This window comes from Micropterus salmoides, unplaced genomic scaffold (genome assembly GCF_014851395.1).
Source record: "Micropterus salmoides isolate LMB-PRFRI ecotype aquatic unplaced genomic scaffold, ASM1485139v1 Ms_hic_scaffold_5, whole genome shotgun sequence".
In the NCBI taxonomy this organism is placed as follows: Eukaryota; Metazoa; Chordata; class Actinopteri; order Centrarchiformes; family Centrarchidae; genus Micropterus; species Micropterus salmoides.
In genome coordinates this window covers 28729948-28756537 of record NW_024044237.1, presented here as the reverse complement: position 1 = coordinate 28756537, position 26590 = coordinate 28729948, and the positions used below count along the sequence as shown (strand labels likewise).

General features: G+C 38.0%; 2 protein-coding genes across 2 annotated transcripts; one reads left to right on the top strand and one right to left on the bottom strand.

Annotated features, from left to right (window-relative positions):
• The first annotated feature begins 853 nt into the window (after positions 1–853).
• Positions 854–9806, top strand: neil3 (nei-like DNA glycosylase 3). Its single transcript, XM_038699653.1, has 10 exons — positions 854–958; positions 1072–1181; positions 3241–3375; positions 3771–3984; positions 4961–5035; positions 5346–5512; positions 6826–6989; positions 8271–8664; positions 8938–9115; positions 9282–9806. Exons 1-10 carry the CDS (start codon positions 854–856, stop codon positions 9462–9464), a joined length of 1725 nt encoding a protein of 574 aa, XP_038555581.1. The 3' UTR covers positions 9465–9806.
• aga (aspartylglucosaminidase) lies at positions 9805–25771 on the bottom strand. The gene is made up of 9 exons (XM_038699654.1): positions 25428–25771; positions 21922–22075; positions 16578–16690; positions 15714–15826; positions 13257–13365; positions 12857–12932; positions 12093–12200; positions 10447–10580; positions 9805–10010 (listed from the first exon to the last, which is right to left on the bottom strand). Exons 1-9 carry the CDS (start codon positions 25540–25542, stop codon positions 9910–9912), a joined length of 1023 nt encoding a protein of 340 aa, XP_038555582.1. The 5' UTR covers positions 25543–25771; the 3' UTR covers positions 9805–9909.
• Between the last annotated feature and the right edge of the window lie 819 nt (positions 25772–26590).

Genomic DNA, 26590 nt, shown 5'->3' with positions numbered 1-26590 from the left:
GTGGATGTGTAAAAATGGTGCAGCTGCTGGCAGGGAAGATGAGAGACAGCCAATTTAGAAGGTGGGGCTTCTATCTCCGGTGGTGTGGGCCCAGGTGTTCCAGATCTGGGTAAGATCAGCTCCTCAAACAGAAGTACTGCAGTACTGGCACAACACATATACCTTCAAACCACACAGGGCTGTCACAATTGTCAATAATATCTATCTATCTATCAATCTACTATATATCTGTCTGTCTTTCTATCGTTCTTTCTACCTACCTACCGATCTGCCTGCCTGCCTGTCTGTCTGTTTCTCAAGCTATATCCTGAAACATTATATTACAGGTTACATCACAGACATGTCTTTGTGTGGGCTGAAGGACCTACCATAGTACTCTAGCACCCTCATGTGGAAATGAAAAGAAATTACTCACACCCATGGACAGACTACAGATTAGAACAAAAGCACCTTATGGGTGATAAAAAGGCTGATAAAATAATTTGCAGGCTGTCTGTGCATAAGTTGAGCAATACTATTACTTTATTTTCAATTAAACCAGTTCAGGGAGGGGAGTGAACTTTTATAAATATTCCACCACTTTGATTAATATTTATGCGATGCAAATGTAACTACAAGTGAGAATTTTTAAGCAGTAAAGATGATTTCTCAGTAAGATAAATAGGTTAATGCACCTTTAATGTACCAGGCACCATGCAACCATAGACTGTATATAAAAAGCATGCAACGCCTTATTTCCGGATACAACAGTACCACGCATGCGCAAAATTGAATTCCGCGGCGGGAATCAAGGCGACAACAAACAGCAATTCAACAGCTGCGACTTAATGTTTTTTCTTATCCGAGCTCCAAGATGGTTGAAGGTCCGGGGTGCACATTAAATGGAGAGAAAATCCGTTCTAAAGTTCAAAAAGGACAGAAACTGAAAGACATCAGAGGCAGTTTGACAACAACCACCGTAAGTTAACGTTACAGTTTGTCACAATTTGCGATGGAAGTTCAAGCTAACGTGAAAGAGGTGGTAACGTTATATCTGCTGCTGCATGCTAACCAGCTTGCGTTTCCTCACAGAAAAACAACTCCGAAGGAAATGCCTTCCACAGTTTTCTTGGTCGTCAGTACACCGGCGTTGAAACCTTGGGCAAGGAGCTCTTCATGTACTTTGGTTCAAGAGCTCTGAGGTAACGTTTCACTCAGGCAGCCACTATTTTCAATACCTAACCTAACATATCTCCAAGTAATGTCTATTTTAGTCAGTGCTAACAGTTACCTGGAGTTTGGGCATTACACCATATGATGTTACCGTCAGATTAGGTCAATTAGGAATTTCAGCTTTTTTGCTACTGCAACGTTTTTAGTCACCTATTTTGTTACCAGACATGGTGCTTCCAGCATATTTAAGCTACATAGGGTCACACATGTTGATAGCTGTGATTTAAGTGTTCCAAAAAAGAGAGACGTGTGATGAAGTATGATAAAAATGTTTACAATGGTAATAAAGTAAGTATGGGCGATATGGCCAAAAATGTTATCACAATATCATTCAGTATAAAAAAATTATCATGCTAAATATTAAATGAGTATTTCTTTCAAGTTTAAATGCTGATTTTTGCTCCTGAGTGAAAGTTGAAGGTGGGTAATTGTGGTTTAAAACTATTCTTTATGGTGAGAACATGACAAACACTTGCCCAACAGTGGATCAATTAACGTATATGAGGTAGAAAATTCAAAACAATTATAAAATCTCCTTTTTTAACAAATAAGAATGAGTAAAATTAAGTAAAATCTTTTTTCAGTCCCTTTTCCTCAACAAAATAAATATCTTCATAGAAAAATGAAGTGCTAATTCATTCCCGATTCAGATGAATTGAATCAAACATTTATTGAACATTTGTTATATTTTTATTGAGGATAATTATATTGCGATAATTATGATTGTTTCATTGCGTTGGTCACAGAATGTAGTGGGTCACAACATTTGGAGGCATCTGTAAACTTTTTTTCTCAATATTCTCACTTAATTTGTCAAATTAATTTATATGTGTGGTGTGCATTTGTGTTTGCTGTATGTTGGAGGATAATAAGGGAAATAAGTTAATTGTTTTTAATCATTTATGATCATTAGAACAATTATTCTCTATCTTGCATTATGTAATGTCTAGTGATGTCAATACATAAAATATAGGAGACACTAGACAGCAACAGTAACCAGGAGGCAAGTCATATTATACAGTTCTACAAAATCAAAAACAGAACATTTCAAAACATTAAATTTCCACAAAGAGAATGGAACCGAAATGTCCTATTATGTTGAATACAGTGTTCTCTGACTTAGTTGTCATTCATTTTCTATAAATCTGGCCATGACAGAAATCTCCTGATTAAAGAATTAACTCTGTGTTACCTTCGGACATCCAACACAAATCAGGATTCTTCAACTGAAATATTAAACAGATGATTTTTCAAGTCACTGTGCAGGGGGCAATGGAACTCAAAATGAAAATCATCAACAACACCAAGATCACACAAAACGCATAAACGCCACCTTTCAGGAATACCTTTGTCTGCCTGCCTACGGTAATTGCCTGTGGTAGGGTACCTGTTCTTAACTGAGCACATAGGGACCTCTGCCCTCACTGTAGATTGCTTTTTCTATATGGTTCTGTGTAGTTTCAGAGCTTAGGTGTATTCAAAGTCTCCTCCTTCCATTGTTCCTTGTGAAAGTTTTTGCTCGACTATATTAAATTTACACTGCTAATTATTTCTAACAGTAAAATGTAAATCAGAAGGAGAAATACTCCAGAAACCTCTCTTTACCAAGGATACATGTGTGCTGTATCCGATTTAAAGATCTTTTTGGTTAGCCTTTTCTCTGGCAACTGGACATGGTACTTCCATGACGGTACTTTTTCCACATCGCTGCTTTACAAGACATGATTCCCTTCCATGTCCCCTTCAGTAGCCCACTTTGCTGTATATTTAAGTACCTCATGGCTCGGCTCTGGGTAGCATTATTGTCAGGGGCATCCTCGGGTAGAAGTGTTCAGCAGTTCACATGGCTGTTAAAAGACATACACAAGCTATTACTAGGTTGGACCCTGTGTCATTTCTTTTACACAATGGGGTCTTCAACCTCCAGGCTACCTTTCTGTCCTATTGTTGTCAAGTCTTATATAACTTGAGACATACTATCTTTAAATGGAATTTGTCTTTTCTTTCTTGCTTGCTCAAATCCTTTAGAGTCCACTTTGGTATGAATGGATCAATGCGTATAAACCCTGCTGAGAGGAAGGATAGGACAGGCTCCATACCAGTGCTGGAAATACACCTGACTAAAGACATTCTGTGCTTCTTTGACAGCACTGTGGAAATAAGGTAACGGGGACACCAGCATAGCCTAGATAGATTGAGGTGATCGTAGTTCACCTTGGGGTACGAGTCTCATTCAGTGAGTATGTCCTACATTAAGCTGTGTCTGAAGACAGTGACTATTGTTGCATGAAAAACGCAGCCTTTTTTGGCTCGACATTTGTCCTGCTCATTGACTGTAAGGTCCTTCAGTACCCAGACAGACATTATTTCTTCTGTCAGAAAATTTCACCTATGCTGTCCTATCTCACGAGAAACAAACTGAACCAGAATATATGAAAGAAACCATTTTGAAATGTGTAATCTCAAGCATGCACCAGTTGACCTCGTAGCGCCCTTGCAGTAACAGCAGCCATATATTTTCTAAATTCTTCCAGTACTATAAAACTGTGTGCTTGCAGGGTGACAGAGGACTGTGAGCAAAGGGTGAGGGCTATGGAGAGTCTGGATGTGTGCTCCCCTAAGTTCAGCTTCTCCCACTCTGAGGAGGCACTGAGGAGCCAAAGTCACAGGGCGCTCTGTGATGTTCTCCTAGACCAGGCCGTCATGCCGGGAGTCGGCAACATCATTAAAAACGAAGCCCTGTTTGACTCGGGCCTCCATCCAGCCGTGAAGGTATGGAAAAGATGATGGATTGTGTTCAGCAGAGGAACAAAAAAGAGGGTAAAAATGCAAGACAACGCTCACAGGAAAAATTGAAGCATTGAAATGAGGAGGGTGAAACAGGGAAACGGACAAACAAGCGCATTGCGGCACAGACATGCCTTCCCCTCTGTGCTGTGTTATTTTTTAAATTTTCTTCTTTTATGTTTTTGTCTTTATTGAGAGTAAAATTATATATAATAATTTCTAATGTCTATCCCAGATGTGGAAATCGCATAATGTGAGATCAATTGCTTCACATTGCTCTTAGGGAATATTTTAATTAAGCAAACTATATATATATATATATATATATATATATATATATATATATATATATATATATATATATATATATATATATATATATATATATATATATATATATATATATATATATATATATATATATATATATATTTAGAGTGACCCATCTACTGCCGGTAAGAGACAGTTTGCCGCATGCATACTTCTATTACTCAACTATTACCCGGGGCTCTGCTCTGCTCCCCTTAGAAAGTATTAGATGGGGTTTAAGAATATAGCACACTGAACCAAAACATTAATCTTGGACTTTTGGCCTCATCTTCTTCTGGGACCACTGAATCTTTGAGCTTCTCCTCCATTATCGAGCCCCTAGCTGTCCTGAAAGAGCTACAAGTGGTGTGTGTTTGTGTACTTTACATCTTTTTTTCTTACAAAGTGTGAGCCAGAGTCAGGTTCTTGCTTTCTGGGCTGCAAGTCTTGGGAATATATTTTTCTCTGTTGCATCATGTTCAATCCAGTTTTTTCATTCATGTCTGGTGTTTTTATTGTATATATGCTTGTATTATTGATTTGCCGACTGTGAAGCGCCCTTCGTCTCTGTTTTGAAATGAAGAGCTATCCAAATAAGGTTTATTCACACTCTGGCTGTGAACTGTAACTAACTCTGCCGCTTCATTCTTAGGTTCAGCAGCTGACAGACGAGCAGATCCACCACTTGGTGAAGATGACGCGTGATTTCACTCTTCTGTTTTATAAGGTTAGCAGGTTGTATCAATAGTAAAAATATACGTATATAAAACAGTTTTGGTGGTAATCCTACATCTGCATGTGCATATTAAAATGGATACACATTTACTTGTAGATATTTTCACAAAGACTGACAGCAATAATGGATTAACTTAAAATCATGTACTGCCAAGGAAGCAGGGTAAAAGCCAAAACCTCACTGCTTAGAGAAGAAACAAACATTCCTGTCTGTGCATAATAGACAAGTAAGTAAAGGTGAATGGTTTCTCTTTATCCTCATCTTTTTATTCACTCTGGTCTGCCCTCCTCGTCTCTATCAGTGTCGCAAATCTGGCTCTCCTCTCTACAAACATTACAAAGTCTACAAGCGTCCCCAGTGCAGCCAGTGCTTTCATGTCATCACAGTCTGTCGTCTTGGAGACAACGGCAGGATGACTTACTTCTGCAAGCGCTGTCAGAAGGCAGATCCCAACGGGGTTGACATCAGGTAGGTAGAAATCCTCATAGACCTTTGGCACTTTGACTGAAAAGGTATTGTCTTGCATTCTTGTAAGGAGTGTTTCAATGAAGTTTGGGCTATGTGCTGGTTGCAAATGTTTGATACCAGCACTGTTTCCAGTACCTGAAGTATGCCTCTTAATGCATTTTAGTGATTTTAATTTAATACCAAAAAGCAACACAGAAAAGCTAGGTGTCATTTTTAAAAACCTAGTCTTTGCAGAAAGTTCTAAAGCCTTTTAGATAATACGTTTAGAATTTAGAGAGGCCATCTTTGCAGGCAGATGGGCTTGGCAGGGAGTGGGAAGTGTTATGGGGAGAAATTAATGCGCATATAAGGCTATGTTTGCCAGACAGGGCACAGGCTCAACACCTCCTGGGTTGTGTTTGAGCAAAGCTTTGCAAGGGGTTAGAGCCTAAAGCCCTTACAACGCATTACACAGCTGATAAAGCAATCTGTGAGGAAAGTTTCCTGAAAGCCACTGCTACTTTCCTCCTTCATGACTGTTGGCATTGCAGATTTGCCTCCTTGTCAAACATAGTTGAGCTTCATGTCAGAGCACTAACATGTATGCTTGGAGCAATTATATGAAACACATTGCTTTTTTGCATCTTCATCCTCTGCTTGAACTGCAAATGGTTTTTCTAGTTAAAGTTTTCTCTTTGTCTGTATTTTATATAATTGGTTTACAATAATAGAATAATTTATATTTATTGCTCATTTTGCACTCCCAAGGACTAACTGCATGTAATAAAGAAAATTTATGTTTACATATGCACACATTTAAATAATTATAAATTAATAAAATTTCCCAGTAATAAAACATTTCCCTGTATGGAAGAGTCATTTTCCAAACATTTAAATTCACTCAGTTGTAAGTTTGTTGGGTACGTCTCATTAAAAGTAATGCAGTGCAATACAAAAGCTCTGCAAAAATCTTTCCTTCATTAAGTTTAGAATCTTCAGTTTTTGTTGAAAGTTGTTGATTCAACTGTATCATTTTGAAGTTGTAGTCTGAGTCTGTAGTTTGTGCTGCTGTTTTGTATTGTTATGCTTAAGTGTTGCTAATATTTAGTCCGTCATTGATATTAATAGGGTGGACAAAATATAAAAAATTTTTAGAAATAAAACATTTTGTCTTTTTGATAGGTACTTATGTAAAGTTTTTATAATGTACTAAATGTGTCTGTGTAAACACTAAGGGAACCTGAATTCTGTTTTTACACAGCAACATTTTTCTGCTTAGTTGCACACATTTCATTCATTAAGTTCATTGTCACTCTTGTATTTCCTCTATCTAGTAAGCTCCCAGTCAGAAACAGCCTGATCGGCTGGGCCTACAATGAGCAAACCAATGATAATGTGGCTAAGAAGGAGGAAGAGGACTGGGCCTGTCAACTCTGCACACTAATCAACCAGCCAGAAACAAAAGCCTGTGATGCCTGCCTCACTCCGAGACCTGAGGGTGAGTGAAATGTTATGCTTCTTACAGTCAGTGAATTTAATTGGATGACAGAATAGTATAAATAAAAAATAGTAGCTGTAGTTTAGCACAAAGATTCCATGAGCCGTTTACCATCGATGCTTAAGGAATTCAGAGCAAGGCACCAATCACCTAGTTGTTCAAATGACTGCAGTTGAGCAGGGTGACTTAATGTGTGTGTGTGTGTGTGTGTGTGTGTGTATTAGTGTGCAAATAATGAGCGAATCTGTCAGTTAGCCATTTTTCCCAGACTATCTTGAGATACATTACGGCATCAGTGAACTAGTGTTAAAGAAATGTCCTCGTTATCTCTCTGTTGCATCCCCCAAACCACAGTTGAATAGTTTAGTTTGTATTTTATAGTTTTTCATTTTTTAAGATCTACCAAATTTCAGATAGCTGATTGAACAGCTGTATGATAATCCCTCAAAACTACAGTTTGCCATGGTTGATTTTTATGCTGAGCTTTCCAAGCAAGGGTAAATTTACAATCATACTGTATGTCAGCCTTTCATTTTGGCATCGATTCCTGCAGTTGGTTCAGATAATGTTCTCAAAACCAAAACATGAATTTTCAGGCATGCAGCTACAGTGCTTATAAAAAGAAGTGCTTGTAAAATTCTTCTTTTGATTTAACAATAAAACATGAAAACTGCCTAAAACTAGGAATGTAAAGCCTGTTTACAGCAACTGTACTTGCAACGACCCGGGTTGTAATAATCCTCAACTGTGCAAAAACACCTGCATTTATTTATTTGAACTGACATGTATTAAGTAATGACAATAGTTACATTTTTACATAAACTATTCCTTTAAAAGTGGAAGTGACAGTGATTTCTCCAGGGAAATTACTGTTACATATTTACATCTACTGTTAACCACTAAGCTGCTCCACTATAACAGCTGGGGGTTAAGTGCCCTGCTCGAGGGCACCTTAATGTTAAAGTTTTTGAGGGATGGAAGAACTTTTAACTGCTCCCAGTGAATGACTCTGATGTCAATGATCATAGTTTACCATTACTAAAAACATTTACTCATCATTTTCAAAGTTTTATTATATTGGGCCTCTTTTCATATACTTTTGCATAAGGGCATCTTCAGCCCAACAGATTGTGATATCTTTTTTTATTACATAGCAGTCTGCTGCTTAATAGTAGATTTTATGGGAAGCTAACAACAACCTGCATTTTATGAGAGCAGCCAGTGCATGAGAATAAGCTGTGGCTACTGAACATGAAATTTCTCACACTGGTTCCTTCACAGTCCACAAAGTGATCAGCGCTGATGCATCACCCGATTTGATTAAATATCCCTGCACTGTCTTTAAGAAGCCACAAGAGGAGCTCAAAGTCAACTGGAGGTCTGCATTTGGGACTTCCACCCTTGTTTTCTCTGACTTGAGCAAGAAGCCAAACCCTGTAAACTCCCCAGCCGGCAGTCATTTGAATTCCTCGGCGGCACAGCAAGGTTCATATAAATACAGCATCTGCCAAGGGACAACAAGCCCCAATTATGCCTCTGGTGGCTGGCAGAAGCAAAGTGCCGAGCTCTCCAATGGGGAATCACTGGCCTCCTACAGTCACACATCCAAGAAAATGAGAATTGATCACAGTCCCTTTCCCAGTAACAATGCTCAAAATGGAACCCCCAACTCACAGTGAGTGAATCTCTAGCTTGGCTATTCATGAATAAGTTTATAATAAGATAAGGTTTTTGCAACTTCAGGGAGATAAGTGGGATTGAAAAGCATCTAACTGGGGAATTTTTTATGCAACATTGTTTAAAAAAAAAAAAAAAAAACTAAATAAAATACAACACATATCACCACAGATGAAGAGGTTGTTTGCTCGCTAATAAGGGTTGACAAGGAATGCTTGCATTTTATTTTCAATTTATTTCTAACTAATAAGAGTATTTTTTCACCTATCAGTACACGCAAAATAGAAGCGACAAGCCACAGCTCCTTTTCTTCAAGTACCAGTGCCCCTTGTTGTGCATCCCATCGTCGTCCAGCTGTCCTCAGAGTGGTCCACAAGGACGGGGAGAATAAGGGACGACAGTTCTATACCTGCTCGCTTCCCAGAGAGACCAAGTGTAACTTCTTTGAGGTGAAAATTATCTCATCACTGGCATTGTGTAGCCTGAAAAATAACTTATTTTTTCTATGTTTAATTTTAACATATTCATAAACAGTGTTTGCATGTTGTTGTGAAAGTTGAATGCCTGAAATAAGTCTACAACAAAGTTAATAAATCCTTGTTTTCTTTGTTGCAGTGGGCTGACTTACACTTTCCTTTTTGTCAACATGGGAAACGCTGTTTAATGAGGACTGTTCTGAAACTAGGACCCAACAACGGCCGGAATTTCTACACCTGCAGCTTTCAAAAGGGTAAACAGTGTGACTTTTTCCAGTGGGCAGAGAATGGACCAGGGGTATCCATCCTCCCAGGTTGTTAAATGTGTTTTGGCAATCCATTACTTCTAAATGAAATCCTGATGCCTATGTTGATATAAATAAATGGATACAGAAGGGAACCTGATAACTCATCATTATCTTTGGGAAATACGCACAATTATATTGAACTAGACACTTAATGGAGAATATCTATCAACCGTATGACCTTCAGATCATACCAAACCACTCGATTTATTTCAAAAAAAAAAAAAAAAAGTTGTACTTAAACAAGTATCTATTTGCATTTGATTTGTATTATGTTCTGTCAATGTCAGTCTTTCAAAGATGTATGTTTCAAAGCTATCATGAGATAGAAAAGTGTGATGAATAAAGAACCTAAAGTTTTTTTTAATTTTTTTATTAAGAATTAAAACTAAAAATCAAAAATACAGTATGGAGACTGTTAATTAATCTAAGCATATACAAAAGTTGCAGATAACCATACATTTAAAAGCAGTCCACAGATTTCAGGAGTGGTGTGTCTGACTCGGAGTTTGACACCATGTAGTGGAACTGGGAGAAGTCAGGGGCTTTGTTACAGGCCGCACCTTGGGAAATCAAAGAAGAAAATTAAATGCACAGGTGAAAAAAACTTTTTACCCCCATTCTCATTAAGGCATCATTTAATACTCATATATAAAATGTGATCAGAAGACTAACTTCAATGAAACTGGGGTCTTTAACTGCATTGTTAAAACAAAAAGCTGACATTTACTTTTAATTTGCATACATTTTTGACCTTGTAGTTGTTTAAATTTTCTTACCAATATTTAATCTTTTCAGGCCTAAGTTACACTTGATTTTGTTGTAATTTTTAAATATATTTTGACAACTTTATTATGGAACTTTAACATGCCCTTATCAATGAGCCTATGCATATACATCTGCTTGTCAACATCTCTGTAGGGGTGTGTATGTGTGTGTCACAGTACCTTTGGCAGTAGCTGAACAGTCTGTGTATGCTTTGTGAACCTACACACTCACCATAATGGCCTGTTGTGTTAGCACAGATGATGGCTCCAAAAAAGTCTGAGTAATGCCTCTTGATTCTGGAAATGGCCGTCTTGCAGGCTGCTGAGGGATCTGCCCCGGCCCTCATCAGCTCCACGGCCAAGTAACTGTTGGCAGGGATACATGCAGTACACATGAGGCAAACTAACGAGGGCTGTCAGGGCCACCAACCAGGGTTATGATGAGGATGTGCCTGCGATTATGGTGTGGGATATAACTCATGCAAAAATTATGTCAACAAACACTGATTAAATATTATTTAAAAACAGTAATATTCCCAGCCTCACTCACTGCTATGCAAAAGAGTCATTACATTACTTTGTAGGTGTGTGAAATCAGCAAATGGGAAGAAATTATAGTGATTTACCATCACTGGAAATGCAAATTACTTGCTCTAAACATATACTATGGGTGCAATTAACTCCATTAGCTTGAGGTCAAATGTATAAAACAATGAGTGACGCATTAAAATCCCAAATGTTTAGGAAATTGCAAAGTGGAAAATATGTAGTAAATTTATTTCCTTGCACTTATGTTACAACATAACACTGCTTAAAAGGGGAGAGTCAGGATGTTTGGACTGGCAATGGCCTTCTGCTGGTCATGATGTGTTACTTCTACATTTTGACAGTGAAGTCCATAGAAAGACTTGTAACTACACTTATCAGTTTAAAATACCTGGACTGCTGGGAAAAATGTGGGAATGGAGAATGAATGATAAACACACTTCAGTCCACTAGTAGCAAGCTGTTTTTGAAAAGCGTAACCACCCAAAAGTTCCAGGAAGTGACTCAGAACTAGGATTGAAATTGGTAGCCCTGAGGTGTGGTTGTGTGTGACTGTGAATGTAAATCTGAGTGCAACTTAAAAAAAAACAGTATGTGTACTCCAAAAAAAAAAAAAAAAACCTATCTTGGATAAATAAATCTTTAAAAGGGAAAAAAAAAAACAACCTCTGAGACTGCCATATTCTCACAGCCTGGAGACAAACAGCAGTGAAGTTGTGAAGTATTTGTCTCTTCTGTAAAATGTACAAATGACAGTTTTGGGGCAATATAGTCACGCCTCCACTCTTTATAATGGTATTGTTGCACTTGCAGCAAGATTTTCACACCATAAATTGGCTGTTTAAGAACTACACATGTCACTGATGTCAATATTCTCTGAAACACAATTTTTCTGTCAAGGAAAAAGCCATATAACAATCCTATTATTCCAAACGGCGGCTGGTTAGGATGCACAAAGGATTTGTGATCCCCTCAACATTTCTCATAAAATTTAAATGCAGCTCTGTTAGAGATGTTCTGATGGATGATTATTTATGATAGGAAACTCTTTTTCAAAAAGGAAGAAACCATAGCAAACCATATCTGCTCACACTTGCAAATAAACCTACAAATAAACCTTCTTTCACATTACTAACATACTTTTGTGGATTTTTTTTTTATTCTGAGAGAAATAAGAGTTTAATATGTAGGTAACATGATTTTTGACATTCCATTGATGGCTTTGAGACAAATTTTCTTCCATTCAGTGGAGTACCTAGTGACACAAGGTAATTGAAAGGAATTTCTAATTTAATAGGACTTTTTGTTATACAAGGATGATGGGTCAGGTACCTTGGCAAAAAGCGCATCATGACATCTCCATCTCCAGTAGCTGCAGCACCACCAGCTGAGCTATCTGCATAGGCCCCTGCTCCAATGATGGGAGAGTCCCCGACACGGCTACAGGACAGGAATATGACCAGGGTTTAAACATAGATAAATGCCAAGTGTACACACATACACAAAAGACTAACTCTTTTTTATTAATATAAATTAATATACCATATAAGTGCACTCTAAAGCTGATGATACACGGAGCAACTTTTAGAGCAATGGTGCTGGGCAATGTTGCCTTCAGTGGTAACGAGTAAAGATTACTACCGTAATCCCCTTCCCCCACCACTCCACCACCCGCCCCACACCGCCGCTATTAGTTCAAAACACGGTCTGACATGCCACCAGCAAGATTGCCCAGCGACATGGCTCAAAAAGTTGCCCTGTGTATCATCATCTTAACACTCAGATTTATAACCTTGATCTATAATCTTGTTCAGTACTGAAATTTGTTATAAAAACCTGTATTTTTTTTAACCAAACGGGGAAAATCCCTAAATCTTAAGCACTTAGAAAACAGTTCTATTAGATAGCTCTCTCCTAAGCTCCCATATGTTTTTTACTAATTATAAAAGTAATAAAACCGGGGGGTGGCTTTCCAAAACATGAGATGCAGTTAAAAGCAAAGACAAGGTAGCCCAAGGCCAAGAATGAACTTACTCCAAAGTACTAATGCACGTTCTGCTCATTTTTGACACTTAACATCTACATTATGTACATACCCTGGAACTTTGTGAGTTAGTCCATTGGTTGAGGTACCAGCAGCCACATGGCCATCTTTATCAAGAGCTATCATCCCTGGTGCAAAACAAAAGAAGTGATTAGCGTCCTACCTGACAGCTACAATACCTGAAGTAGTGCATGTAGTTTTATGATAGTGTAACACTAAATTCTTTGTATTTATATTTAAGATATGATCTATTTTGACAGAAACATAAATTCAAGACCTCAAATCTAAATTGTTCCCTGCTAACATCTACTTCATTAGGTCTGTCTGTGTTCCAGCATGTCATGCTGCTAAACTTTCTCTTATCCCTGTCTAGTCTAGTAAGTGCTTAAATACTACACTGTATAAAATGCCTGAGGAAAGCTGACTTCACACCCTTCGCAGATAAAACCTACCTATAGTGTCATGGGAGTGCACATTGGCATGGTTTGCGCTCTTGTTCTGTGTGAATGTTCCCTTGGGCTTGTACGGTCCACAGGATGTGGAAGGATCTGGAAACACATTCTTTTGACAGGGAAGAAAATGTCATCACTTTTTGCACAATGCCAATATCCTTGAACTTAAATTTTTTAACAACACTCAAGCAAAACATAAGGTAAACTGCATTTGCTTTAATTTGCTGTAATAAAATTAAACTCAACACTATTGTCACAAAGAGGTTTAGTACCTAATAATAAAGAGTAGGGAGTGTTGTTCGGTTTGGAATCTCTCTAAAGTCTTGTTTCCAGTGACTGAACCATCATATGAACAAAACATCCCAGTTTAAGTTCCTGCTGCAGCTAAAATGTGTTATTTAGCAGTTGAATACTGTTTTGAGACCGACTGTAGGAGGTAGAGCGGGTTGCCCGTTAACCGGAAGGTCAGCGGTTCAATCCGCGGCTCTTCCAGGCTGCATGTCAAAGTGTCCTTGGGCAAGATAGTGAACCCTGAATTGCCCCTGGTGGCTGTTCCACCAGTGTATGAATGTGTGTGAATGTTAGTTTCTGTTTGAGCACTTCGGCTCAGTGTGGTGAATGCAGATGTAGTGTAAAAGCACTTTGAGTGGTCGAAAAGACTAGAAAGGCGTATACAAATACGGAGCATTTACATTTGCATGTACCTGAGTGGAGTGTAGTGTAGTTTAACAAAAGGTTTCACTGTCTCTCTACCTCTTTTCTGCTCTTATGAATAACTGAGTGTACCAGCTTCACCTGCAGGGAGGTGTGAAAAGTTCATTCTACTCCTTTGATGTTACAGGTGAGAGGAATTCTGCTAAAAAAAAAGTGTCTGATTTTGAGTTTAAGTGAACAGTCACAAAATGCAGACTTAGGGCCATAAAAGGTAAACTAAAATGATAAAACAAAGGTCTTTTCATATAGAATGTGGATCAGCATTAACGTTAACATTTTACAGAGTTTCCATCATGCCATCAATAAATCAAAGTTGGGATCAACTAGAGGGGTGGTGCAGTGGTTAGCACTGTTGCCTCACAGCAAGAAGGTTGTGGGTTCTAATCCACGGTTGCCCCGGCCTTTCTGTGTGGAGTTTGCATGTAGAGTGAGTGGGGTTTTTTTGTCTGTGTGGCCCTGTGATGGACTAGCGATCTGTCCAGGGTGTACCTTTCGCCCGACGTAGGCTGGGATTGGCTCCAGCCCCCGCGACCCTGTACGCAGGATAAATGGTTGACGATGGATGGATGAGAGCAACTAGAGTGCTTTATGAAAGTCCATTCATAAATTAAGTCTGTTATATTCCATTTCTTGAAGGTGAAAGAAAAACCCTTAAAAACATTCTCTTTAGTATAAAACAACTCTTCAGGTACAGTTCAATCTCAGCAACAATCTGAAAAAACAGACTGCCAAATGGATTATACAAGTCAAAGTATACAAGTATTGAATGCCTACATGTATGGGGACCAATACTTAGTACTAGCTCTTCTGTTTTGTGTTTTACCATTTGTCAGTATTTACTGTTGTTTTCTACGACTCTTAACCACATCTATTTTGGTAAATGGATTGTACTTGCTAAACAAGATGGTTTCTTGGCATGAGAGTTGTAGTTCGGGGAAACATGTATAGTACAAGTTTTGTCAGCTTCTTCCGCTTTGTGTTTTTCTCAACTATTGTTGAGATTATCAGTCAGTTTATCCACAAGACATTAAAATACAAGTACATTCATAGAAAATAATATAGATTTGCGGATAGGGACACCCTTGTAAGCTATCGCAAGCATGTATAAGGGGCCCAGACAATAAGGAAATAATAAACATATATACAAAGTATTAAAATATTGTCTAAATAAATACTACCATTAAGTAGAGCACATGCACTCTACAGTATTTCAAATTTACCTACAGAAAACCCTAAAAACTGAACTACCCTAGTTCCCAGTGGTCCCAAAACAAACAGAGGAGAAAGGAAAAAAATCATTGCATCAGTCGATCATTAATTAAATAAGATGAGTGTGAACAAGGCACTTGACTCGTAAGTTTTGTATTGAAGTGGTTCAGTGGCAGTCAGTAGAGGACTGTCCTTGTGCTGGACAGTGTAAAATGGTGTAAATTTGATCAATAGGACACTTCATACTCTCTCTGGAATGATAACTCTGACTTAAAAAGGAAATGTCATTCTGGAGATTTGGGGGCGCTACTGGGGAAGTGAACAAGTTAGTTTTAAAGACTAGTTACAACCCAGCACTGTAGGGCATCACCTCTACCAAAAAAGCTGATTTTTTTTTTCTGAACTACTTTAGTATGCCTGTCAATTTTCCTGCTTAATATCAATCTTTATGAGGCACCACCCCTGTAGCCAATACAAGTGAGAAAAACACACACACACACACACACACACACACACACACACACACACACACACCTTTCGATAATTAGGTTGGCAGTTGCCCTTCAGCCACTGTGAGAAAATATTCACAGATTTGTTGGTAGTCAGGTCTTCTGCAACGAAGCCCATGTTTTCAGCAAACAAGGATGCTATAAAGAGAGAAGTAATACTTTCAGGTCAAGTTACACATTCGGGTCCACACTGACCTTGAGTTGTAAGAAAACAAAGAGTCTCAAACAAAGGAGGAACTAGAGCCAATCTCATCTCATTTAGGCTTGTATCTTTGGCTTGTGAGGGAGGACAAGTCTTACATTGCTACCGTTTTGAACAGCAGTGACTACTCCCTAAAGTTTTTCCTTATTTCTTGACACAGGAGCCAAATAATTTGATTTAAAAGACACTTGTCAGTGGAATGTTTCAATATTAGCCATCAGTTTCCTTTAAATGACTTGCAGAGAGATTTGCACCTCCTCCTTCTCTACTCATTTACTGCTGTCATGAAAAAAACTAAAGAACGTTCTCATACATGTTTTCTTTCTGGGCATTTCTGTTATACGATCATTCTATTTACGTACAGAGCATTATCTGTAGCTCTGACCCATGCATTCATTGCTAACTGTTGATGTTACCGATCTAGGGATAAAAGCTTATTCAAGTGTTGCAAAAAAGACACTTTAAATAGGTGCATAAAATGCTTTGACCCTAATGTATAAGATAACAAATGCAAAATTAAATATCAAGGTGTCTACCTAAAATATATTCCATTCCTCATTCAAACTACACAACTGCATTTAAAAAGAACTTGATAGGCATTTGTTGGTCGGTGAATTAATGGTAAGATTATCCCTTCCAACTATTAACTATGATTTTTTTTTTTTTTTTCTTACTTCCATCCCATACCTGACTCTCCTACTAGCAGTGTGTGTTCAGTGTGCTCCATCACAGCTCTCGCTACTCCAATGGCATTCTTGATTCTTCTCAGGTCTGCAACTGCACCCACCTCCACTGTATCCCTGGTCACAGAAAATGCACAGCAAATAAACATTACTACTGGTTTACTGGACAGAAGTGCTATCTGTTTAAAGGTAACCTGTAGAGGTTTTTGAACTGTAGTAGCGCTATGGAGCCATTTTTCTATAAGTGGGATTCGTTGTTTGTCTCATGTGCTCACAGGTGACGCGATACACATTCCCGCCAATCGTTCCTCAGTATTCCACAGATCTACAGGTGGAGTTAATGTGCCAAGATACAGCAATGTGTCAGCAAAGGCACAAACAATGCAGGTTACAACCTTTTAAGAAGAAACAGCTTTGCAAATGTTTTATGGTGAAGGACATGCATTTTTCACATTTGTTAGACCTCAAGGATACAAGAGAACTCCACAGGGAACCTTTAAAGAGGCAGCAAGTAATCTATCTCTTTTACAAACTGCTTGGTGAGTAGTACAAACTACAACAGCTGCACGTCTCTGATGCTGCCCCCACTGTAATTGGTAGCAATAGAGTGCATGCACTGACACACTGACTGTTACACACAATTGTCAGAGTTAACTTGTATTTGTATTATTTCTACCTCTTACATATTGTGGTGGAGATTAGCTAAAAATCACAAAGAGTGAAGCCCATGAAACGGTAGTCAGGCCGACAATGTCTAATATTTTATTAACTGGCTAATTGTACGGAAAAATAGAAACTCCCTTTACAGTGTAATGCAACTTATTAGAAATGCACTGTATACATTTTACATCTGTTGGACCTATAGTATATTGTATAATAGTTTCTGGTGGTGCTGTAGTAGTAGTAGTAATAATAATAATATTTATTTGTAGAGCACTTTTCAAAAACAAGTAACAAAGTGCTTTAACAAGTGTAAAGACAATAATACCCCAAAAACAATACAAGATAAAAGCAAGAAAACACTGAAAAGACTAAAATACACATTTAAGATAAATATAAAATAAGTAAAATAGAGTAAAGGGATAAAATAAAGTCAAATAAGATCGGGAAAGGCTCTCCTATAAAAGTATGTTTTAAGAAGGGACTTAAAAGAGTTCACTGACTCAGCCGACCTGATTTCCTCGGGCAGGCTGTTCCAGAGCCTCGGGGCCCTGACAGCGAACGCTTTGTCCCCTTTAGTTTTCAGTCGAGACTCTGGAACAGACAACAGACCTCTGCCCGAGGATCTCAAGGTACGTGCTGGTGCGTATGGGACTAAAAGGTCAGAAATATAACAAGGCGAGAGGCCATGAAGAGCTTTAAAAGTCATCAATAAAATTTTTAAGTCAATTCTAAAACATACTGGGAGCCAGTGTAGTGAAGCTACAATAGGGGTAATGTGGTCATATTTATTTGTTCTGGTTAAAAGCCTGGCAGCTACATTACTAACAAACCAGACACCAAAGTTTTTTGCAACAGGCTTAATGTGATTTACTAGGGAACCAGCAGATGGCAGTATTTGGTTTGCCATCTGCTGGGACCCGATGACCAGGATTTCTGTTTTGTCGGAGTTCAGCTGGAGGAAATTATTTGACATCCATTTTTTAACTTCACAAAGGCAGTTGGTAAGTGAACTCAGCATTCCAGGGTCTGTGGATCTGACGGGCAAGTACATTTGTGTGTCATCAGCATAAATATGAAAAGAAATACCATGTTTATGGATAATATGTCCAAGGGGAAGCAGATACAAGGAAAACAAAATGGGTCCTAAGACCGACCCCTGAGGCACACCATATTTAACTGGACAGAACGAAGAGACATAGTTGTTTACAGACACGCAAAACTTCCTATTTGACAGGTAGGATGAAAACCATTCTAGGGCCGTACCAGAGATCCCCACCCAGTGCCTCAGTCTGTCTAACATGATGTTGTGATCAATGGTGTCAAAAGCAGCACTAAGGTCCAGGAGTACCAGGACTGAGCACATGCCTTCATCAGCAGACATTAAAAGGTCATTGGTGACTTTAAGCAGGGCAGTCTGAGTGCTGTGGTACTTCCTGAAACCAGACTGAAACTTTTCAAATAATTTGTTATTTTCCAGTACAACAAGCAGCTGTTTGGACACAATTCTTTCTAGAATCTTTGCAATAAAAGGCAATTTTGAAATTGGTCTAAAATTTTGATGAAGAGAAGGATCTAAACCAGGTTTCTTTAAAAGTGGGTTCACGCAAGCCATTTTAAAATAATCAGGGACAAAACCAGTAGATGGGGAGCTGTTGAAAACAGAGATCAAATGGGGCCCAACAGAATCTATTACTTTCAGTAAAAACTTTGTAGGTATTACATCAAGTGGGCTGGAGGACACTCATTTGTGATACTGTTTTTAAAAGCTCAGACAAGTCATGTCGTTGGGATAAAACTGGTTAATACTTGTCTTGTTGCTGGTGAGGAACCTCTGAGTAAGAGGCCGTGGAGGTAATAGAGGTTCTGATTGACACCACCTTAGATAGATAGATAAAAGATAAGATAAAAACAATTCACAGTCATCATTACTTCCAGCTGAGGCACAAGGAGGGGTTGGGTTTACCAGCTGATCCACAGTCTTAAACAGAAACCTGGGATTGTGTTTGTGTAGTAATGAATTCAGAAAAATAGTGTGTTCTCGCATCCTTAACCATGTTATTGTATTTAATTGATAAATCCTTCAGACTGAGGTAATGGACTTGGAGACTGGATTTTTTCCATCTGCGCTCTGCTTTCCTGCATTCCCTTTTGAAGCTGCGAATGCTGTCATTTATCCAGGGTTGCTTACTAGCTTTAGACGTAGACCTAACCTTTAGAGGAGCAGTAATATTTAGAGACGACAAGCAGATATGATTGAAGTGATCGACCAGATTGTTGGTGTTGGAATCAGGCAGGTGTTGGCTTTGGCTCTGAAAGAATGCGCAAAACTTTGAAACACTTTGTTCATTAAAAATGCGAGAACACACAGAGCTTGGTGAGGCGGCATGAGTAACAGGCGAATCGCAGCTAAAAACAATATATCTGTGGTCAGATATGGTCATGTCCACCAATTCCACAGAGGAAACGCTGACACCCAGGGTAAAAACCAAGTCCAGTGTATGACCACGGTTATGTGTTTGCCCTTTAACATGTTGTTTGAAGTTAAAAGAAGTGGCCATATTTAAAAAGTCAGTTGCATTAACATTGTTGGGGTCATCAACATGAATATTAAAATCGCCACAAAGAACAATTCTGTCATAATTTCAAACCAGAGTAGATAAAAATTCAGGAAGTTCTGTTAAAAATCCTCCAGGCGGTTTTGGGGGGCGATAAATTATAACATATGATAGGTTGCAGCCCTCCAACTTTAAGAGTGAAAACTTCAAAGGAGTTAAATTTATCACAGCGTACTTGATGACATTTAAAATTTTTCCTATACACACTCACTAGCCCACCACCACAACCACTGACCCTCGGTTGACTAAAACAATCATATTGAGGCGGATATAGTTTAGCTAGCTGGCTATAGTCATTCACTTGCAACAAGGATTCAGTTAAAAACATAAAATCTAGATTTGCAGACAACATAAAATCATTTAAGATAAAAGTCTTACTTGAAAGTGATCTCACATTGAAGAGAGACATTTTAAATGTGTTTGTTCTAGGTGCTGGAGTTGGTGCAGTTGTCCTAATCCTTAAGAGATTACTAATATTTCTGTGTGGGATGTGCACATTTCGGTTTACTGGTCTATGCGTGATGATGACAGGAATAGAAGTCTTTGGGACACGGCTTTACATGCCAGCAGGTGGAGTTGTTTGTGGCAGTGAGGCAGAGTTCTGTTCAGTGACCGGTGGTGTGTCCAGGTGTGCTGCATGAATGATTAGTCATTCACGTAAGTCATGTGTGGACCCCACCACATGCTGTATGTGAGCAGCTAACATTTCTGAGCCCCGTTTGTTTGGGTGAAGTCCGTCTGTCTTAAAAAGAGACATTCTTTGCCAGAAAATATTAAAAATTATCCACATGACACACACCGTGAGCCCTGCACGACTGGAGCCAGTCGTGGAGGCCAAGGAGTCTACTGAAGCGGCCAGCACCACGACCAACTGTGGGAATGGGACCAGAGATAAAAACAGACTTTCCACACTGCTTTAAAAAGTTAAAAAGACTGTAAAAATCTGATTTTGGCAGCTCAGACTGCTGAAGAGCTGTCATTTGTTCCCACATGGACTATCAACCTTGTGATGGAGGACGGGAGCGATGGCATTAGGTCCTGGAGTTTAAATGTCTGCCGTGGTGGCACCGGGGAAGCAGTGAGTAGTAGCGTTAAAGAAACGGATGTTTCTGGTTATGGAGTGCATTATAGAGAGATGTTTCTAATATTTATCCACCATAACAAATTATAGCATCAAGAATTGCCATAGAGATGAGTCAAATTCTCCCAGATGCGATATCAAAAATTTAACATTTTAAGTTTTTCATTTGGGTGTTGTTTTGGGGTAGTGTAGTATTTATTGCAGGGCTATTGGGTTGCATTAAAAATGTACATGTGTTTTGATTCTCGTGCTCAGTCAAAGTGTACAATATGTCTGCCAGTGATAGCCATTGTATTTGTTATGCAGCTATATTGGATAGTGTGTGGGAGACTATCTTCTCACCACAATGTATTCATGACTATGTAACCAAAAAAAGTCAATTTTCCTGCAAAATTGAAGAAGGAACATTCCATAGAGTAATAACAAACCGCTTGCTGCTTGCTTTTTGTCTCTCATCATGAGCTGACATTTACCTCCCATGGCAACTTTGGAATGTGCAAATGTTTGTACTTAAGAACTTAATAATTGGAAAGCTTTCAGATCCTAATGAGAATGTTAATTAGTGCTTTATCAAAGAAAGGGTGGCTGGAAAGGTCAACCAGTTATGGCTGTAAATGTTAAAGATGCACAGTCAGCACCAGCACAAATTGTCAGTTACACAATATGTTGACAGCTGCAGGTGCCTAATTAGCGAAGTCAAAATCTAGGCCATTTTCAATTAAATGTAGGTCACTTCTAATTTAATAGTCACAAACATGTCTCTGTTCATTTAGTGATATTTCTTGCTTATATTATGCTTCACGTTAGGGAGGCCATTACTGGAGATTTAGGCTTTTACCAAAAGCGCTTAAACATAAGATTTGCAATAATAAAACTGAATACTAAACTGAAAATAGATTTTCCATGTTAACAATCTTTACCGCTTCATTGAAAATATATTAAATATACTTTTACTTTTAATAACAGCACGTTTTGTGTCCATGGTTTACCCATTAATGATCATGGCATCCAGAGTGGTCTCTCCAAACTCATCTGGGCTCCCGCCGTAGCCTACACTGCCATCACATTGCTCCATTTCACAGCGGGCACAGCCCTTCTCCACTGCATCCAACACTGAGCCGCCGGACTGCAGGACACTCCATGCTACAGTATAAAACAACACAGTGAAAAATTCAGTACACATATATACTACAAAACAGACATCGTACCCAGGATAACACCCTCCACATGTCAAATTATATTCCAGTGACTTTTGGCCATGCTGTTGCATTCTACCAAACATTTTGGTAGCTAATCCTTATCTTGGGAGTGGGAGGGTACATTTTTCAAATTAGATGTTGCTTCGGTTGAGTATTAATATGTAATATGCAATTAATCTGTATGTAATTTGGGTTCAAAAAAGTAATCCTTTCTTTTCTTATAAATAACAACAATAATCTCCCAACTCACCCGTGCTTTCTTGGAGATTGTGATACAAAGTTGTGTTAAATATGTAGGTTAAATAATTACATTCATTAAATCTATTTGCTTAATTTACATCTTGGCAGATGAGTTAAAGATTCAGATAATGCATAAGATGACCAGTGCGATGGATTCCTAATAAACAGAGACCCCCCCACCCCCAAGTGTCCACAGGGGATCAAAATACCAACTGGTAGCACTGTGTTCAGCAGGATACCACAAATTCCTCCTCTTCTCATTTATGATTTGTCTATAAATTCTGTTCATCTACCATCTTTGGTAAGTGCTCTTGTCTCAGGATATGATTCTGTTTTGTTATCTCAAACTAAGCATTACACTTTTTCACTTAGAAAATGCAGCAGAATGGAAGAAGGGATTAGCCTGCTACTGTCAGCTGCTTCTGCAAGCCCCCAAAGGAAAAGAGATCTGCATGGGCGGATCAATAGTAGTGGCACACAGACTACACTTTTAAATATCCTCCCACACAGAACAGATAGCTGGGTACATTTTTCCTTTTCATACCCACCTCAGGGAAAATAGGTGATTTACATCTGATAAATTAAAGGGTATCCATCTATCAAATGGTGAGTTTTTTAAGTTAACTTTAAACACCTGCAGGTTTGATGTGTCGCTTGAGATGTTTTTAACACCATTTCTATCATTTTGTTCAGCTGTGCACCTGGCAGAAAGTCACTTGACAGATAAGTCACAAGCAATACTGAAATATTTTCAGTTTCAATTTGAACATGTCCAATGTATCATCCTGAAGGAAATCAAATAGAGTGGTAGCAGACCTGGCAATGGCAGTTATGAAGCCTAGTGGGTTCTGCCCATTTCCTATCCACATCTACGACTCTGATGGTTTTACACACTTGTACGCTTAAGATGAAGTGGAGTCACAAGTATACCTCAAAAAAGCATTTAATAGTGTGAGGGGGAAATCCTGAAAATACTGGTTATGGAGACTACCAGAGTTTATACTCCACCACACATTCAAGACATACACACACACACATGCTCTGTCTCCTTAGGTGATGGAAAATTGGTCATTGGGTTCAATGTTGCAGTCATACATAACTGTTAAAATTAAACATTTTAGGACTGCAACTAACAAACATTTTCATTATTAATTAATCTGCAGAAAATGTTTTTATTAATTGATTTGGTCTATAAGATGACATAAAGCCCAGCAGATCTCTTAAAATGTTCTCTGTTTGTCCAAAACTCAAAGAGATTCTATTTACTATCACATATGACAAGCACATTTGAGAAGCTTGAACTAGAGAATGGCTGACACATTAAATTGATAAATGACTAAAACAATATATTGATTATCAAAACGGTTACCTTTTTTCAGCTTTAAACATTTAATCAGAATTCTAATCAGGAATTAAATGAAAATTTTTATTAAGCAAAGAAAAGATCATAAATACTAAGAAAAAGGGGGGAAATTATCTCCAATTAAGCCTAGTGAATTATAAAGTGTACTTCATGACTAGTTTCTGTTTTTCCACCACAGCAAGTCTTGCCTCAGATTGCTGCATGATGAATCAGTGAGAACGGTTGAGTCATCTAATGACACAGTGTGCACAGCTATGAATATATGCTAATAAGTTCATTTATAAAACTAGAACTGCTGCTCTGAAGCTAACAGGACTGTTAGACCTGTAGTTGTTATTTAAGAATTTAAAGTAGATTCATGTCACAAACATAAAGCATATCATATTCTAGAATAACAAGTCACATCAGACTGTCAGCAAGAGGCTAATATCCGCCCTCTGCTTCTCTTTAAAATGTCATCGCTCACCTTGTTATGCTTTCTCTGCAAACTTAAATAAGCCTAATTGTACTTTATATCCACATAAAATGGTTTGAACGATTTATGTTTTGCTTGAATGTAAGACTCAGTAACCAGCATTGTGAGAATTTTCCCAGCATAAAAAATAATCATCTTTTGATACCATTTAAGTTACACCAATACAGGTACTTGGCAATTAATCTGGTCACCAAACTACTGTTTTCATTGTCAAATTGAAAGGGAAAGTACAATATACAGTACAGTTAAAGGTCCAGTAGGCTGTGTTAATTTGCTGTAACTGATCTGCAAAGTGAATTATTCCAGACGCATACAGAAACAATATGGTGGTGCTCAAAACAATGAAAAATCAAATGACCAACATGCACAAATATTTCTTTTTGGCAGTGGCGGAATGTAACTAAGTGAATTTACTTGAGTACAAATTTAAGGTACTTTATATTATTGTTATAGTATTTTTATTTTATGTAATGTTATGCTCCGCCACCACATCTCAGGGGCAAATACTGAACTTTTTACTTTACTACATTTGACTGACAGCTTTAGTTATTAGTTACTTTTTATTCACATTGAACTTTTCATACTCTTCCTGTCCATGCATCTCCAAATTTGGTGGTTTTGAAAGTAAATGTTTCTCATAAATGGAAGGATTAAGTGTTCCTTTATGGGTTGAGATATTCATCCAACTTCTTAAATAAATGTAAAGTTGACTTTTTACAGTAAAATGGTTCTCACAGGACGAATAACATTGGAGATTAAAATACCCACCAGTCTAAAAGTAGCTAGTTAAAATTAGCACAACCTTAAACAACTTCAGCAGTAAAATTAAAACATACATTGCAGTAGTAATATAATAATAATATAATATAATAATAATAGTAATATTAATCCATGATCATATATAATAGTAAAACACTGACAGTGACCATTTTGCAGAATGAGTTCTTTTGATAGACTACTTTAGGTACATTTTGCTGATTATTCGTTAACTTAAATAATTCATAATTTTTCATTTTTAAATGCTTGGCTTTCATTTGTAGAGAGTGTTTGGGTTATTGGTGCTACTTTTACTTAAGTAAGTTAAAGGATCTGAATACTTCTTCCACCATTACTTTTTCGGGAAGCATTACAGCCTATTTGTTTGTCTGCAGATGTCACATGACTAAACTCTAGACTGAAACAATTCCGTGTAAACACAAAGTAAACCTTAGGACCTACCTGCAGCCGTTGCATTCTTGAATGGCCACGTATTGATAACGAGTGGTAACGTTAGTGATGCATGTCCAAGTGGAAACAGTAACGTTAAACTAGAAATCAGGAGCGATTTAAACATTTTGCCCTGACAAAACGATGCATGAACATTACAACGACACAGAAGATTGCAAAGGTTATTTCCACTTCATTGCTATTTTTCACACCGCCGTGTCTCAGTCGACTGCCAAACGAGACAGGTTGCCACCTAATGTTTTATCAAAGCCAATTTGATGTAGAGAAACGCTTCACTTTGGTTTAATGAATCGTTACATTTAAACTTCCTTGTTGTTGTGTCCCATGGTTGTGTCACATGCTCAGTGGGCGGGTTCTTTATTAAAGGTACAGTACAACAGAGTCCAACCACAGTCTATGTGTACAACCCATGGTCCATGGTACAAATACTCTTGAGCAGGGGTAAACATGTGGTATGTAGCTTTATATATATATAACAACACTTTTTCTTTGTGGAAATTTGGAAGAAATTATATTGTAAATTATTATATTAATATTCTTATATATTTTGATATACTGTTTTGAAGAGGTCAATGTCATAAACTATAAAAGTGTAGCATTGTCTTAGTAAGGACTAAGCAAATTGGAAACACTCTAGGTTCCATTTGTTAGCAAACAACCGTTATCCTTGCACAATAGCGCATGTGTTTCCATTAGACTATTATATTATAATTTCCAGCATTAAACTTTACTTAATAAACCCACATAGCACATGCTGATGTGTGCTAACATTCAGCTATGTAGGCAGGCTAATGCCCACTATCATGCTAAATGTCAGCATGTTTACATCTTATGTTATTAACAACTTTTATGTTAATGGAAGGACCATTTACAGTTGCATTATGGTTATCAGCCACCTTGGCAGCACTGAGCAATGAATGAGCATGGAGGGAATTATGTACCACTTTGGATTTTACAATAGTCATTTTTTAATTTTACACCACAAATTGCACAGATTTAATTAATATCGTAGGAGGATTGCATTCAATTTACGTGAGCCACTTGCAGGGCCCTGCTATTGTACATGCTTGCTCATTGGTATGGCTTACTGGGACACCTTAAGAAACTGAGCCATCATCATTAACTAAATTAATTTCAGCTTTTCAAATCAGTGT